General features: G+C 35.6%; 1 protein-coding gene across 1 annotated transcript; it reads right to left on the bottom strand.

Moving 5' to 3' along the window:
• Positions 1 to 2163: 2163 nt before the first annotated feature.
• Positions 2164 to 17339, bottom strand: LOC112127803. Its single transcript, XM_024229250.1, has 2 exons — positions 17053 to 17339; positions 2164 to 2583 (listed from the first exon to the last, which is right to left on the bottom strand). The coding sequence occupies exons 1-2, from the start codon at positions 17304 to 17306 to the stop codon at positions 2451 to 2453; spliced, it is 387 nt and encodes a 128-aa protein (XP_024085018.1). The 5' UTR covers positions 17307 to 17339; the 3' UTR covers positions 2164 to 2450.
• Positions 17340 to 18063: the final 724 nt, after the last annotated feature.

The raw sequence follows: 18063 nt of genomic DNA, 5'->3' as shown, positions 1-18063 counted from the left end.
CCTGTGTTAAACTTTATTATACAGTTGCTTTTGTCCTGGTTTTGCCGGGCTCTTTCTCCCGGTTTCGGACCTTCGGACTTTTATGGTTTTACCCCCGCGGCAACTTTTATTAAATTAATGCTATAGTAATTTACTAGCGAGATGAGGCCCGAGGCTAGGGGTGGCGTAGCTGACTTCCAACTATGGTTTAGTCCTACAGTTGGAAAGCACTAATTTGCATAAGCGTCCTGGACCCTTCAGGGTCGGATTTCATGGATTTATGTGAAATTTGAGGTGTCTGTTTATTTTACAACAACGTTGACATTGATGCCTTCAACTGAGCTTTTAATCAACATATTTCACCAACATTTACGTACATATTACCAATTTGTTGCGGATAGGGATGTGGTCCCTGGTTGGTGGTGGATAGAAGTGAGTAAGAGTAAGGGAAAGAACTAGATTTGTTTGAGAAATTTGAAATTAAAAAATGTAAAATTGAACATGGTGATGAATGCATTAATAATATAACAGATTTTGATCTACCTCCCATTTTAAATATGTACATAATTAATATTAAACGTCCAAATAATTAAATTAATTATTTTAATTGTTATTAATTTTATAGTAATTTAATAATATTAAGTATTTACTATTATAATATTTATTTGTGTTATAATTTCCGCGTTTCGGATGTTCAAATTGAGCGCCATTAAAAAACCAGCTGCTAATTGGAACGTCGCGTTGGCGGGGGTATCAGCGGGTTCACTTCTGCAATTCATGTCGAGAGACGTGGTTGTAGAAGTCCTTCAACCTGATGATGAGCTAAAGGGCTCGAAATCCGGATCGTTCCAAAACAACTTACTGTGAGTAGGAACTATCTTTTTAAAAGGATTGAACACCACACTCACTTCATCATTTTTAATTTCTCAAGCAAACCACTGTAGATGGGCAAAGATTATTGTCGCATCTTAAATAAATTGACATATCCTTTAATGTGAAGCATTTCCTTTATAAATCTCCTCCCCAGGACTTTTTCCATGTCAACAACCTTCCCTTCAAAATTTGTGTCATGGTGATGTTTTGACAAAGTTGCTCCTGGTCTACCCAAATCCGAACATTCGTACCGGAGTTGTCTCAGTCTTTCAATTAGTACTGTTTTGTCTATCCATAGTAAATCATAGGGCGGTTTTTTTACGTTTTTTGAGGCGGATCTTTACATTTTGTTTTGAAGTTTTGAAAACATTTTCCTTCCAATTTTATTAAGGAATTTAAAAACAATCTTTACATCACTGAGTTTAATCTCTAATAATTACATAATATTTTTAGAAGCTCACCTATATAAGTAACAGCTGAAAACTCCTTATTCCCGCTGTTAATTTATTAACAATTTATGTTTATGTTATTTATGTTAATAATTAATAACATTAACAGCGTGAATTTGGAGTGGAGATTTTCTCCTATTCATTATATTGACTATGCTTCTTAAAAATTTAAGCCACTTTTAGAGAGTACTCACTTCTTTGTTGCGACATCCCTGATCCGCAAAAATTGGTGATATCTAGCCGGTCGATTCATCTTACCTTCTTATAGTCCATACATATAACGACTCATATTTATAATTGCTTTGTAATTTTTATTCGTTTCATTATTCAAATATCAGTATATATTTAAACTGTAATACCAAGAAGAATATAAGTCAATTGATAGTTGATTTTATGGTTTCATTTCCTTTTTACAATTTTATATGTGTAAATTTTTAATTTTAACTACAAAGCTAAGAAAAAACAAATCAAAATATAATAAAGGAACAACGGTTAGGTTAAAATGAAATGTAAAATGATAAAATGTGAGCAGAGTTAAATGTTTATCAACTTCAGTTCTGTCAAAATATAAAAAAGTTATAAATCAATGAAAAACAAAGCAACAGTATAATAAAAAACGGTACTTGTAATTTGTGGTTTACTCATACGGTTCAAAATTGAATAGGGATAATGCCAATTTTGTAGTATTTTCTTTCACTAGTATTTTTATTTTATTGTAATTTTAAATGACGTTAAAATATGAAAAATTACTATGTTTTTACTGAAGGAAAATTGTATTAAGGGATTTTGTACACTAACAAAACAGTTTTAATTACATAAATTTGTTTATTGGACACAATAATTTTCTTTAACAATTATTACCGTGTAAATGCCTTCTGTTGGCTAAAACCGTCTTTGAAAAAGCTGAGAATCGCGCATTGCACATAAACCAAAGCGTTCTCCACACACCGTCCCGGCCATTTCATTGCTACGACCCAAACTGACATTAATCTGTGAAGAGAAAAGCCTCCGCACTTTGTTCAAATGTGCAAGCGAGATTTTGGAGTAGTCCCCTTTCTATTTGTTTCTTTCCAGTAGTAGATAACGTGATGCAGAACGTATAAACACTGCACTATTCTCCTGAAGACCTTGCGGACCGTTTGGAGTTGACTATCTATCGGGGTATCGCGGTCTCCTTCTCTTCGATAGAGACTTCCGGTGGTCTAAACCTTTGCAGATCGTGGATGATAGAGCACCGCACAACTGGACTGTGCCGTTGACCAAAGATCCTGGGCGAGTTCTTCTGAAATTAAAAACAATCTTTGAAGGAAAAAAAATATTTTTCAATTTATTGAGTCATGAAAGAAAGCAATCTAAAAAACAATTGCCTAACTCAACAATTTAGCTCTGGAAAGGATGAGATTGAACTGATTTTCTTTATTTTTAATCAAGGTAATGTAAAATGATTACTAGCACTCTATAAAGGTAAAGAACAAGTTATTAATGTGTACGTTTTAAATGAACTATTAATCTTCGTACCTAGTGATTAAGGAAAATAAAGGAATAAATGTTTAAAAGATTTTAGCAATAATTGAAAATAAACGGTAGGGACTCAAGGCCTCATCGATATTCAAACTTTGATCATTTATATTTACTTCAGTTTTAACATAATTATACAATATGCTTTAAGTACTTTTCAGTAATACAGTTGTGGATTTTGTTCGGTCATTATCAATATCAACAACTAAATTAAAATGATTAAGATTAGATTTCTGACGGCTCCAAAACCGACAAGGGTACGGGAGCTGGGGTCTTCGGGATGAACCCCAAGACATGAACGACGGTAAACCTAGGTAACTATGCTACAGTTTTCCAGTCTGAAATCATACCGATTGAACAATGTGCTAGAGAAATAAAAAAGGTAGGAATACACTCCCGGAGGATAGCCATTTTCTCTGAGAGCCAGGCAGCACTCAGGGCCTCAGCCTCATGCGAGGTGCAGAAGGCCGTCTGGCTGCCTCTTTTATCCCTAAGATTAGATTTGATGATTCGAGGTACTCTCCTTTAGTGGATCTATTGTAACCCTCTTAACATAGTTTAGAGTTCACTTTCCGGCCACTGTAGACAGAACCCTTGCGTGTAAGTTGTAAAGGCAAAACCACTTTCGTACAGGCAAAAGATCAGATTTGAAAGTCATCTGTTAAATAAAACAACGCTGTTGGTGGGTCCCTTACCTGGTAGAAAGGCTGGTCTAGGAGCATCATACAATCTGAGCTAGCTATATAAAATTGTATAAAATTTTATTGATAATATGACATGGAAAACTTTTGTTGTTGGCTCGAATCTTTGTGAGAGTTGTAATCCCTCGGTTATTTTAACGCCGATAGGACATAGAATACTTCACAAAAATAAAAAAAAGCTCTAGTAATTGAGCGTATATACTACAGTGAAACACTTAATACAATATTAAAACGTTGCAGGTATAAAAACAGTAAGTTACGTTGTAAAATACGGTTCTAACATGTTTATACCCGTCCCTCGAGGCGAGGAAAGTCTTTCCGTTAATCATAGCCAAAAATTTTACGACAGGCGCCTCTTGGAAAATGTTAGAGTCGAAGAGATGTCCCTTTTTCCCCTTTCGTACGGGTACGGGTTTTACGAGTGGCACTAACCCGTAACAAGTTGTCAAAGAAGGTCCCTCCATCGCGTAACAAGAAGGCCGGCCCCCTGTCCCTTCAACCTTTACTGCCCCTCGTTTGAGACAACAAGCCCTTACCGCCCCCCTCGCCATGATTAGCCGGGCTTTAAACTTTCATAACTTCATCTCGTCTCTCTACCGTCAACACGTGTGTCTACTTAACTAATTAACTTCTCTTAAAGTAATTTTCTAATTTGTTTACATTACTCTCAAACAACGGCATGCGATGAGTTGTCATTGTAAATTAATGACTATTTGCCAATTATGAACATCTCACGCATACAAAAATATTACAAAGTTAATTGTTTTGATCGTTTTTCTTGTTAAGATTCTAGCTAACGCCAATATATGTAAAACTTGTACCTTATATTTTAGCCAAATTTATTATTTTTAGGGTTATGCTAGGCTGCATTATTTTTTTGTTTGCATTGTTTAGCTAAAAATAAAGTTTTGCTTGTATTGGTTTTAATTTATTTTTCCACTAAACTGAGACCGTTTCAATCTCATTACATGATCTTATTATGATGGTATTGTAGATTACAGTTGATAGGATTTGGTGACGTGGCTTAAGAAACTTTAGCACTTCGTCCATCAGACGCATTGTTGTGATTATTTTTACCTTGATAGGAACACCTTAGTTGTATTTTCTGCATCAATTTGAATTCTTCTCACATGCCCTGGTTAGGCCCTCGCAGGAATTATTATGTAATGCGGTTTCCTATTCTTCATGATGAAACCTACACACAAATATATCTTCTGCCACCCTATGATTGTCCGGTCACAGATCAGCAATGATCCTGAATTTTTCTAGACTTTCTTGATCAAGTCTTTTACATGGCGTTTTTCTAAGTGTCCTCGTTCACTTCCCGTTCTTAATTCAGGCCCTTCGGCATTCTTCTTAAGACCTCGCCCAACTCTTGATTGCAAGGGGGGGGTATCGAGGCGCAAAATAAAGGTGTAGCCTTGAGGGCAGAAATTTTCCAAAATCCAGCCCCTGCTATTTGGCAACGGACACGTAGTAGCTTAGTGGTGACACTACTGGAGGGCAGCCGGAGCGGATCCGGAAGTTCTTACGCTGGAGGAGCACCTATACTCTGAGAGATAGAGTGGCCTTCTCTATCTAGGGAGTGCGTGGGAGACCAGGCTGATGCATTTCAGCCACCTTGGGTAGCCCTTTAAGCGCGGCATACGGTCTATGCTCAATGCAGACCCGATCACTCGGAATGGGCAAGCAGGGAGGTTCGTCTTGGCTCCTCGGTGTTGGGACAACTTCTACACCAACGCTTGCGGCTGTAACACACATTCATTCGTGAGCGGGGGTGCGTCATCTCTCATCTTGCGAATGAAAACGTCCGGTAAGGCCATGAGCCAGGTACAGACGATAAGGATCCTCATTGTCCTTTTAAGGACGACCGAGTATTTGACATTTGACATTTTAGTATCACGTAAGATTTTTTCACTTCTTGATTGCAGAATATAAACTTTTTTTTTCAAAATATACTCGGTCTTCTTTGCAAACATTGATTAGTGTTACGATTTCGATAAAATATATCGAATATTGCTATGACCATACACACCGTCCACGAAAGTATTTACAACAGCAATCATCAATTCGTTATTCCTATTTGTACTGAGCTGCTCCGCGCCATCTTAGTGATCTGTGATATGTTCTCCATAGACCCACTAATCCAAGAAATTCACGAAACACCATCCAACCACGAGGGATCACCTCACCAAAGAAAGACTACGGTTCCTTTATGTGGCGGTCAAATATCTGTAAAATATATATTAACAGAGTGTAGGGAAACTCTGTCTAGTGAGATTATGCTAGAATATATTAATGGCAAGGATTGGACTGTGTTGATAAATTTCTGCAAAGAGGCTTATTCTGTTAGAGCCAGAATCAGAGCACCTGGTGAGGGTGGAGGCGGCTTCTTTTGTCGGATTCCCCTGAATAGGTGAAAAGCTCATCTTCGACCTGAATATTACATCTTAAACACTTATTATTTGATTTGTTTTTTACTATTATCTCTTGTGGTAAATAATGTATGTGTATGTAGATAATGTATGCAATTATTATTTATTTTACTTTTATTATTTCCATTTACTTTACTTTAGTTTATTTTATTATTGAGTTATGTGCATTTTACGTAATCATAAATAAGAGATGTATATATTTGCAATCATGTTTCAGCTATTATTATATAATTATGTTCTATTATTACATTACTGAAATTTTTGAAGAAAGTATGTATTCCTTTTGTAAATACTAATTATAATTACTTGTAAATACTAAGAAGAGAGATTTTAGTTATATAAGTTTATGTGCTAGACTCCCTCAGACGGTTTTAAACCATGAGGAACGTCTTTCTTGCTCTGTAATATATACTGCCGATCTGTAAACTTTGTATATATTTTAAACAATAAAGACATATAGTAGTAGTAGTAGAGTGCAAGGCGTCGCCAAGAATAAGATCTGCAAGCAACTTTTAAACTGCAGTAGTGATTATATTAAGAGATTGATTCGTTAAAAATACTTTAATATGTTGGTTGAAATAAAATACTTAATGAATAAATAATATACTTGAGCGAATCTATTAACTAGCGTGAACGTTAGAGTACATTTTGTAGGGTGTTAGTGATGGAATATCCAATACAAACAGACACTCCAAAGGATTTTTTTAGTTTTATATATATTTACAGTGTGATAAGAGGGTTGTCACTAGCATATTATCAAAAACCCAGACGAAATATGATCGGTATCAACGACAGGTTCATTTCCTTCTCAGGGCACACTAAGAAATTGTCCATTGTATTAACTGAAAGCACGAAAATTGGTATATTAACCATTTTACACTTAACAATTTTAGAAAATGATTTTCCATTAAACTTTCCAAATCCGCCTTTGTATATTGTTAATGAAGATTCATTTGTTTTCACCCAAGACGCCAAATGTATTGTTAAACGGAATCCACTGTAAAATTTTCAGTTGCTATTTTATCCTGGCTCTTTGATTACAAATCACAGACACCAAGCGAGAGTAAGATCTGACAAAAAAATATTTAAGTTCGAGGCAATATAAACCAACATGCCTCTAATTTATTCAATTTTTTCTAGATTTTGTTGAAATATTTCCATCACAATTCTCGTATAAAATTAGTCAATTCATTGGCGATTTGTAAATATTATCTTTAAGCAAAGAAAAATTAATTTATGTGCAGTTTGATTCATGTAACCACTCACTATGGTTTAAGTTAAGTTTTTAACTCACAATTGGCAATTAAAAAAGTCCTATTATTGGACATTTAATTTAACCGATGCCAGGGGGATATTTGTGTAGCACAAAAGGTTTACGTCACAAAGCTACAAGGTACGCCGGGGCACACACTCCATTTGTCAATTGCCTCGGACGGACGGACAGACAATGCTTTATTATCCATCGGGCTCTATATTTTTCCTCTTTTCATTTATTTCTCTCATTGTTGAAAGTGCCGGGGCTTTTGAAGGGGACGCCGCGCCGGTTGGATGGCGAAGAATGGATTTTTGAAAACGGTCGGCCGCTGTCGGAGCGAAGAGGGCCCTTTTTTCAGCCGGAAGGAAGGATTCCGTCAGCTCAACATTTTATGATATTCAACTCGGCAAATTTATCGCTTCCAAACCGGTTTGACTTTGTACTCGTTACAAATGTTTCTAAAATTTTCATTCCGTTTATATAGATATGTACATTATTGTGCTGTTTTGAAGGTTCGCAAAATAATGCATAAATTAACAAAACAAACAAAAAAAGCACAAAACTTGTCTACACTTAGGAAAAACTTTAAACTTTAAAAAAACATTTGCTCGGGAGAATTCAATGACGGGATCTTAGATTGCTATTTAGCTACTCTTCTTTTACAACAATGATACATATTACAATTTCGATCATATTTTTACTTAAATCAATTTATAAATTTTTACATACAGTTTTCAAATTGATCTTGGACAATCAATCACTTTTAAACAAAGATAGGAAAACAACTTATCTGCCACTGTCAATTTTGCTTAGTGAGTTCAAGAAATGATGGTTGATGTCACTTTATTCAATAAATAGCGTATTGCATTTTCTCTATTTATGGTGTATAACAATACCACGTAAACCACATAAACTTGATGATTCTGTCGATTTGCATTTATTAAACGAAGAGTCTCCCAAGGTTGAACTTTCGTTACTGAACTTTTATAACAAAGAAATATATTTAATATGAAATTACTTTTTCAGACATCAAGAAATAAATTTTTACTTATGATTTCAAGAGTGATCGTGGACAAATCAAGCGCAAATATAGGAAAGCAACTTAGCTGCAATTGCCAAATTGGCTTAGTGAGGTCATAAAATATTGGTAGAAATGTATTTTCCATAAAAAGTGTATAGTCTTGTAATTTATTTTTGGGGTATAGCAATAACCACATAAACTTGAATCTGTAGTTTTGCATAAGGTTATACTTTGGCTTTTCAATTTTTAAATTTTACGTTAAAAAAAAATTACGTTTTCTGACATTTTTACTTACGATTTCAAGATTAATGAACAGTTCCAGCAATTCACAAAGAAAGGAAACCAACATAGTTGCTATTGTGAAATTTGTTCAGTCAATTCATACCATTTCGATTTTGGGTTCTTTTCCATAAATAATCAGTTGCGTTTTCTTTATTTGTAGTGTATAAAATTGAACCGCATAAATAGGGGAATCTGTCATTTTAATTATTTTAAACGAAGAGTCTCCCAAGGTTTTGGGTTTTCCCAGTAATTTGGCTGCTCATTCCAAAAAATCTGCTTTTATAACAAAGTAGCATATTTAATTTGAAATCATTATGGAATTGAAATGTTTATAAAAATGGATGTTTGTATATTCTTGTAAAATAACAAATATAGTATAATTTTAATTTAAACGTTGTCCTTTTGGAATTTTTAAACCAGTCGTACACAAAATTTACCAGCAGTAATGACTAATTTGTAACTTAAGAGGGCTAATACAGTTTCGATTCAGTGCTTTCTTTTTTTCTACAGAATTTATTAAATATTTTTCTCTATAACTTGTTGGCAAAATCTAAACGTCTCATTATTTTCGAGTTGTGTAAAAACAATATAAAAAACTAGACATGGTAAAAATTGATGTTTACGTATTGTGGACCAGTTTGCATTTTTAACGGTCTCCCTTTTTTATAAAAACATTTTAAATTTATGTGTTACCAGTTCATGATATCTTTTTATTGCATGAGCGAAATTGTTTAATTACAGGTTGTCTTCTTGTATTTGAATATATAAACCATCTCAAACAACAATATAGCATCAAGAGCAAATTTTCCTAGTGATTTCATGACATTTCGATTATTTACACTGTTCCAAAGTAAGTGCATTGAACTTTCGCTTCTTCGCCAAATATTCCAAATCTATTCTTCTCATTATCTAATAGTGGTAAACAACAATGAAAAATCCACATAAGACGCATAAGACCGAAAGTTTAGAAGAGTTTGGGTGAGGAAGTGTCTTTGAAAATTCAAATCGTCCAATTTTCTTCTTATTATGTACAACAATGAAGAAACAGTATATATTCAGTAGAAATTGTTTATGACAGGTTCAACAGGTGGCTGCACTTTAAGTTGGTCTACAATTTTACTAATAAATTCATTTTAATCATTTCAGAATATCTCCTTCTTGAATAAATAGAATTTAAGTCAAGTTTAATTTATAGATTTTATTAAATTATTTAATTAATAAGCATTATAAAATTAATATACCAGAAATGTGAATTAGCTGTAATGCCATATAATATATATGGTTTGGTTGGCTTTTAAATATTTTTTTAAATTTAGTTCTCTATTCTACTCCAATGTTTCTAAGAAAAATCTGAGCGTTTTATGATTTTTAGTGGTCTACAACCACAAAAGTATTAATTTAGACGAAGATTCTCTCAAAGATGCACTTTGATTATTATACTCTTTTATTAATTACACATAATTCATGATATTGCTTATTTAACGACGATTTTGTTAAATATTTTAGCTTCTAGCTTGTATAATCTATTTTCATGACTCCATATATAATTTAAATCCACGATATAATTTAAAAACGTATAGAATATTCAAGTAGCGGTTTTGACTAATTTCCTTAGTAAGTTGAGAGGAAATAAATCGTCTTTTCCACACTAGGCGTTTATTTCGTCAGACGTGTTTCTGTCTAATATAGACCATCTTTAGTGACTTTAAAAAAATAAATAAAGTAGTTTGCCGGTTTGTTACATAGTTGCAAATTTAAATGTTGATATTTGGACATATATGGACATGGCGAGTTGTCTGTCAAGAATGATCATTGTATACTTATTTGTTTTCCATACACCGCATATCCTATTTTTTACACAAGTACTTAACTTAGAAAAATAATCTTTGGGTATTTTTATATGTCTGTTTGTTTTGCTTGATGTATTAATATTAAACACCTTGGATGATAACGCTATTCCACACAGCGATATTTAGTTTGTTGATGCTTGAAAACTATCTTGCAGTTGATGATGGTCGAGTTATCGCCATCCCGCCAGTTACCCGGCATTAGACATGAGTTGTTCCATTATCTAAAATACCTGTTATTGCCAAAACAATACACACTCTCTATAAAATAATTCAAAAGCTATTGTTTTATANGGGGGAGGGCTCGCAACACAAATGTGAACTTGAGCCCCCGTTGTACCGGTGTTCTTCCATCGAAGAAACTCATTTTTGAAGGGGGTTGAGACCAAATTCAGGATCGCTGAGATCCGATCCCGCCTCTTCCATTGATGAGTGCCGTGTCAATTTCTTTCAATTGCGGCCACCAGTCCCCTTAGGCGTCAGAAAAGTCCAGAGGGCGACGGTGGGAATTGAACCCACGACCGCGGGATCTACTAGCCGAGAGTCTGACGCCTTAACCACTCGGCTACCGCGGCCCCCCGACCCTAGAGGATAATGTAATACAACTTAATATGGCTATTGCATTTGAAATTACAATAGTGCCATATTGGGGAAATTTTTGAAGAAAAGACGATTTTTTCTCAAATAAAGTTTTTTTATGTGAGAATATAAGAGAAATTGCTATCAGTGGTTGTCCCGTTTGTGCCATCTTTGAAACTGAAACTTCTATGTTTCTAAATTTTTTCATTTTACATAATATTTTACTTTTAAACTCAAAAAGGGAATTAAGATCATTAATAGCACGTTACATTTAACGTCAATAAGTTTGGGTAAAAACTCCTTCAAAATTTTTATGTAGACAGTCAACTTTGTTGTTAACTGATTACTGATTTATATATGCTCATCTTGCATATATGAACATACATAAATATGTGGTGTTTAGTGACCGTTAACCAATGATTATTTGGTGATCGTGAGGTGGGGTCTGGTGTGACGTAGAATTTAGAAAAACATTTTCTTTATCATGCCTACGTTTCGATCTTTATTGAGATCATCTTCAGGGTCTGGGATTTATAAACATTGTTTAAATTGAAAAAAAAAATGAATTTATACAATGCTAGAAAATTTTAGGTTTAAAAAAAAGAATAAACTTATACAATGCTAGAAAATTTGAGATTAAAAAAAAATGAATTTATACAATGCGAGAAAATTTTAGATTCAATGAGTACAAATACTTTGATTGAATCTCAAATTGTCTAGCATTGTATAAATACATTTTTCTTTATCTAAAATTTTCTAGCATTGTATAAATTCATTTTTTTATCTAAAATTTTCTAGCATTGTATAAATTCATTTTTTTAAATTTAAACAATGTTTATAAATCCCAGGCCCTGAAGATGATCTCAATAAAGATGGAAGGCCGGAGCGGTTTAGGCGTTGACACGGCGCTCATCACTGTAAGGTGAAGGTCCTGGGTTCGAATCCAGCGGCCCTGCATTCGAACCCGACATACTTATAAATGGGCTTTTTTTCAAAAACACCGTTACCCCGAGGGTTGATATAATCTTTGCTGTTGCGAACCCTCGTTAAAAAATAAATAAATAAAGATCGAAACGTTGGAATGATGAAGAAAATGTTTTCTAAAACCTACGTCACACCAGACCGCACATCACGACATACAAATAATAATCATACAGAGTTGAACCTTTCACTTTTCGTAGGCCACCATCAATCCCAGCTTTTGTAATCTACAATAAATTACGGACATTCCTCGAGAATCATCCACCTCGATCTTATCTCTATAGCCGCGGACGTTGGGTACCAGGAGCTCACAACAGCTAGCTCATTTTTAACATTCATTCACTCGCAGTCATTCTTAAACACTTACCTTCTTTCTCATTTACATACTAATCACTCAGACACGAAGGTGGAGTAATCCATGTTTCCCCATTGCGCTATACACCAATTATATAACTAATCTAATTGAGGATCGATAGGGTAATCACTATTTCGCCATCTCCTTGTCACGCTACATATTCACGCCAATAAATATATTCACATACGCCAGGGACATAAAACTATCAGCATTACATTTAATAAAACAACCTTGTTTCCTCCAAAAATCCAGACAACAACTACTATTCTGCCGACATGCCACAACTCGCGTGGTATCTCTTGAACCAGAGCACAACGAGAGAGTCGACGGGTCATGGACTGCAGTGACCGTGCTGAGGGAGTTGGTTTCATTACTGAAGTAATGTATATAATAAACTTGTTTTAATTTCTAAGTATTTCTTTTTTCAATTGAAAGTTTATTTTCACGGTTTAGACTACGTGCAATCATTTTTATCTGACCTTTGTATGTTAAAAACAATTTTGCCAAACCAAACTCTTTAAAAAAATTGTATAAATAAAAATTATTGTATGGAAGATTGTTTATATAGAAAATGGTGCTATCAAAAATATGTCAAGAAAACGTGCCGGATTTTCCTTTAATAAATGTTCAATGCTTTTAATTTTAAGACAAGTTACCTTGTTTTAGTAATTACTTTGTAATCGTATGTTGTGGGCGTGCTTTTGGTTCAGTGATAGTTAGTGATAGTTTAGAGATCGGGTGTGTCAGAAGAGCTTTACCAGCTGGGGGATTTAGAAGACAACAACGCTTAATAAGTTCTAAGCTGGTTTAGATATTTTGGTTTTATTTTAACGTTAGATTTCGGTTACGGACAAAATCGACGAAAAAAGTTTGCAGTCACTCATTGGAGACAGTCGAGAAAATTTAGAATAGCCTTTTATAGTTGATGGACCAATAAAACTACATAACTAAGCGTGCACTATTAAATGCTATTATCAGGAAAACAATGTATATAGGCTTCGTTAATGTCGAAAACACAAAACTTCAGGTGGTTGTTTCTGCTGTTCGTTGAGTCCATCGGACGGTTAATCCGGAAAGCCTTCTTGGGCGGGATCTGACGGTGAGAAAATCGTCCTCTTTATTGGAGACAAAAACCCATCCTGATCACACGATCCAGGTTATCCTTAGTGACTTACGAAGATGAAAATCCTGAGTCCTTTTCCTCGGACCTGACGGACTAACTCGCCTCCAGTCATTGCCCATCTCGCTCCTCTCGTCCACCTCTCTTCTCCACCGGCCATCCAAACCATTTCTTCTATTTTCTCTTTTTGTACTTTTGGGGTAACATTTTCATGCACAAAATCAACCCTCGTTTATACATGACCAACGGCCCTTTCTTGGCTACCTGCTTTTCACTTGCCTTCCTCTCCTGACTAAAGGGTTAGCGCTATACTTTCTAATATTGAAGGGGGACTCATTTATTTCTTTGTACCCATCTCGAGCTAACATAATTGATTATATGAATTTAATGGTTTTTGTTTTAATCATCATCGTCGTAAATAAATGAAGGGGATAATATGACAATTGCAAGTAAAAAAATGATGTCCACATTTTCTAAATGCAAGGTATTTTTGTATTACATATTAATTAAATATTAAAACTTAATATTTATTATCAGTTATTAAGTTATTACAAACAGTTCTTAATGTAATTATTTTTACTTTGACAATACGTTTGGAGGAAACTATCAATTTTTTCTAACTTGAATCTTTCTGTTTTAATAAACAGTACACTATCTTTAAAATCCTTTAATTATTGCTATTCTAAATCGTATACCTATTGGTTCTAAAAATTCAATATAACATTAGAAGAAAGGTACAATTTTATTCGTGAAAACTCAATTTTCAGGAGAAGCGAAAACTCAAAAGGTTTATAAAATAGTTAACCGTCTTTATGATATTTTAGTGGAATCGAGAGCTCTTTTAAATGGTTAAGACATTATGTAACTATCGATTATCACAGTTGTGCAGCTCTTGTTTTGTCGCGTTTACACGCAATAATCGCATTCAACGAGGCCAGTCCATTGTCGTGTCCATCGTACAAGTTATTTTCTCGGTAACGAATCGGAAGAACTCAGTTCTGAAGATCTCAAAAAAAATCTTAGAGCAGAAAAGAAGGGCAGAAATTCTTAGCCAAGATGCCGGCAAAAATGTACGAAAATCTAGCACCAAAACCAAAGTAGGATATTTACGAGAAAGCGCTAGTGAAGACGCCAAAAAGTCGGCCTTCACATAGTGCTGGAGGGTTTTAAAATATTGTATAAATATTCAATATAAAAAAAGTTGGTTGAAATTTTGTTAAATTTACAAACAAAAATTACAAAAAAATTCATCGATAAAATTTTGTGTAGAGAAAAAGATGTGAACTGACTAGACTGTGTCAATGTTATACTTGTATATTCGAAAGCTTTGAAACTTAAATAATTATATAGCTGCATAGAATGTTTTTTAAACGCTAATAAATGCAAACAAGCCTGAATAATTTTGACCCAAATAAAAAAATCATTGAGATTTTTAGTATTTTTTTTGTCATGTTTGCCCTAAACTTAGTAAATAAGATGTGTTTTATCTGTTTGTCTTTACTTTAATACCAACGTCTAAATAAATGCCAAATTCATAGATAAATAGCAAGAAAATCGGACTTAACGAACATTCTTGTTATGCTGAAACAAAGATTTCAAACGGTTCTGTTAATCTTTAAGAGTAAACGAAGCCTTAAATTGGCAATCAGAAGCAGTTCAGAGGGCATATTTAAGGCTGTTGCTCGAAAACCAAACTTTCTACTAGAAGGTGTGATTTGACGTAAACTTTACTTTAACAGACGGATGATCATTGTCATTGAAGCACAATAGAGTGAAGAACGAAGAAGGGCAATCTCATCTTCATTCTCACCATTGGACGTTGGTCTCAATCGCCTTGAATCCATTCTTCAATTTTATTAATTCCTTTAAAAAGAAGTATTATGTACTACTTTGTCTGTCAAAGAGCAATTCATAATTATTTTACTTTTAAAAACTTTGTGATAATTCTGATTTTTGAAGATTAAAAGATAATTATCCACTTTACCAAATCGCAAGAGAAACAAAAAGTAAAAAAAAAAGATGGTTGGAATCTTCCCACGTAAATTCAATGCTACACAGCAATCGGCCAAAGAATATTTTTTTCGGTCAAAGGGCTTTAAAAACCGGCAAAGCTTTTCGGGAGCCGTGGGCTCAATTAATTAAGTTAGTCACACAGTTCAATGCAATCAGGCTAAGAGTTTTTCGCAGGGGCCGACATGAATGTCAATTCCATGGCAATTTCCAGTGCCGGGCCCACCGCCAAAGAAACGATTAGAAAAGCAAATAGAGAACACAATGTTAATCTTGAATTACCCCGTCGGGGAAGTTGGGGGGTCCCGGTAACACTGTCGAACCCAGAATTACAAGTAGGTTAGCCGCTTCGAAACACTTATAGCCTACTTTTTTCTAATCTCTGCGGAAAAGGCTTTGCATAGAATTACTATTAAAAAGCACGACCGGAAGCCGATTTGCCGTGATTTGTGGTCCGGCATCGGACGGAGGAAAACAGGAAAATACGGCAGTTGACTTGGAATTATTTCATAAAAGCCACGTCAACCAGGACGTGAATTGTGTGAGAGACGCCAAGAGTACGTGACACTGCCATGTCCCACAATCAGGCACAAATAATTAACATTAGTTACCGCCCCCTCACAGTTGTTTTACAAAAGTCTAAATTTCCTAGAAGTTAAGAACGTATATATATATATATATAGAGAGAGAGAGAGAGAGAGAGAGAGAGAGAGAGAGAGAGAGAGAGAGACAGAGCCAGAGTGGAGAAGAGGGCTGTTCGTTAATAGTGTTAATAGAATAGTTAACTTTTAGTTTCTAATGAAAAACTTGCGGTCGACTAATAAGAAGACATTGAAAGAAGACAGTAAAATTGCCTTTATAGAAATAAGTGTGTATCGTAGTTAGGTCATTTCTAGTCATAATGGCATGACTTGGCTAGTTTCTCATGGAATGTGTCATCAAAGTGTAGCGCTTTGATTAATGGTAGTGCTGTGATCGAGTGAAAAGAACTTTTGGGAACACATTTCGTCTGAGTTTATTGTGTCATGTCGAACTCCTCTTATTAGCATGAGACGACCACTGAACATCGAGAAAAAACTGTAGTTTAGAACAAATTGTAAGTACCCGCAAACAGATTTATAAATTATTCGTTCCTATTGTCTTTCAGACAATATGTTTACGCCAGTAAGTAATTTGATTTGAATCACAGTTAAAGGTGACCGTTGATCTTAAAGAGGGGGTTTCGGTTAAGCCAGCTGTTGTTCTCAAGGCATGAGAGAAGGCTGTACACTCTTCCGTTCCCTCGATTCTAACGATTGTCTCCGTTATTCTTAAGTTTTATTTTAATTTTATTTCTTCATCAAACGAGTCCGTGCAAGTAGCCAATATTGGTCATGTAAGCGGACGACGGCGCGGCGGCCGAATTATCTCTTGATCTTCGCTTGTTTTTCTCTAAGCGACAAGAGATTAGTCGGCGTAAGCGCGACGCTACTTATTCTTGCGTAGGGGAAGGTAAGGTTCCAGAATTCAATAAACCAGAGACAGTATTCAGTAACATTTATTGTACACAAGTCTTTCTCTTAATCTTAAAAACCTCGGAATCTTACTTAATCTGCAAGTCAGCCACAACTCTAAATCTGGGATGAGTCTATCAACAAAGGGACTTACCCCAAACGATGCTCGCCACGATCAGTGTTCACAGCATCTCTTCTCTCGACCTCTGACTTGGCTCGATGGTCGCAACGGCTGGTCCTCGCTGGCTCTGGCTGGCTGAGTCCTCTTGTTGAATCCCAGACGGAGTATGGCTGCTTCTCTCCCGGTCCTCGGTCTTGGCTGCCTGGGGTGACTCTCGGATCTTGACTCACTGGGGTGAGTCTTGCAGCTTGACTGTTGACTGTCTGCTTCACTGATTTTCCAGTCATCCCATTTATACCGGGTCTCTCCCGGGGTAGGGGATGAAGAGGAAACTCAAAAGTCGGGGGGAGATCTCACGCCGCGGCGGGGCCGAAAAAGACGGCGGTCTAGCACAGCGTTGACGTATTCTCAATTTACGATGTCCCCCTTTCTTACCTAGCTGTCTACCTGGGTAACCATGTCTAAGCTATATTTGCCAGATGTGTCACGTCGTTCCCATCTGGGCGGTGCCCCTTCAAAGGACAACCTTTCCTCGTTTACCTATTCCGTTCTTATTTTACAATTTAACTTATTGCTAAGACGGGGGCCGCTTACATCTATATTTTCCAGATGTGTCACGTCGTTCCCATCTGGGCGGTGCCCCTTCAAAGGACAACCTTTCCTCGTTTACTTATTCTGTTCTTATTTTACAATTTAACTTATTGCTAAGACGGGGGCCGGCTTACATCACCCCCGCCACTAACAAGTGTTGCCTTACAGCGCAACACTTACCATATCTAATCACTACTTCTAACACAAATTCACTAATATTCTACAGTTCACTAGACTAATTAGAGTTCCTGTTTCTATTACTTAATTCCGATCCGTCGTGGCCCGTGGTTCTGTCGGCTCCCGTAGAATTATATCTTCTTCCGGGCCTTCGTCCTTTTTGTGGTTACGGCTGGTCCAGTAGCGAATTCCTGCTGCAGCTCCAATTACAAGTAGAGAGGCTAAAGCGACACTCGCTCCGACCCAAGTGGCGGTTCGCTTCATGAATCTGGCTTC

This window comes from Cimex lectularius, unplaced genomic scaffold, assembly GCF_000648675.2.
Source record: "Cimex lectularius strain Harlan isolate CLEC.00 unplaced genomic scaffold, Clec_2.1 scaffold354, whole genome shotgun sequence".
Classification (NCBI taxonomy): Eukaryota; Metazoa; Arthropoda; class Insecta; order Hemiptera; family Cimicidae; genus Cimex; species Cimex lectularius.
This window is presented reverse-complemented; position numbering and strand designations above follow the sequence as displayed.

Excerpts from the sequence above, each read along its gene's own strand:
- LOC112127803 (XM_024229250.1), bottom strand. The coding sequence starts at position 17,306 with ATGACTGGAAAATCAGTGAAGCAGACAGTCAACAGTCAAGCTGCAAGA. Across the intron at positions 2,584-17,052 it reads CGTGGCGAGCATCGTTTGGG|AAGAACTCGCCCAGGATCTT; the intron begins GTAAGTCCCTTT and ends TTTTAATTTCAG.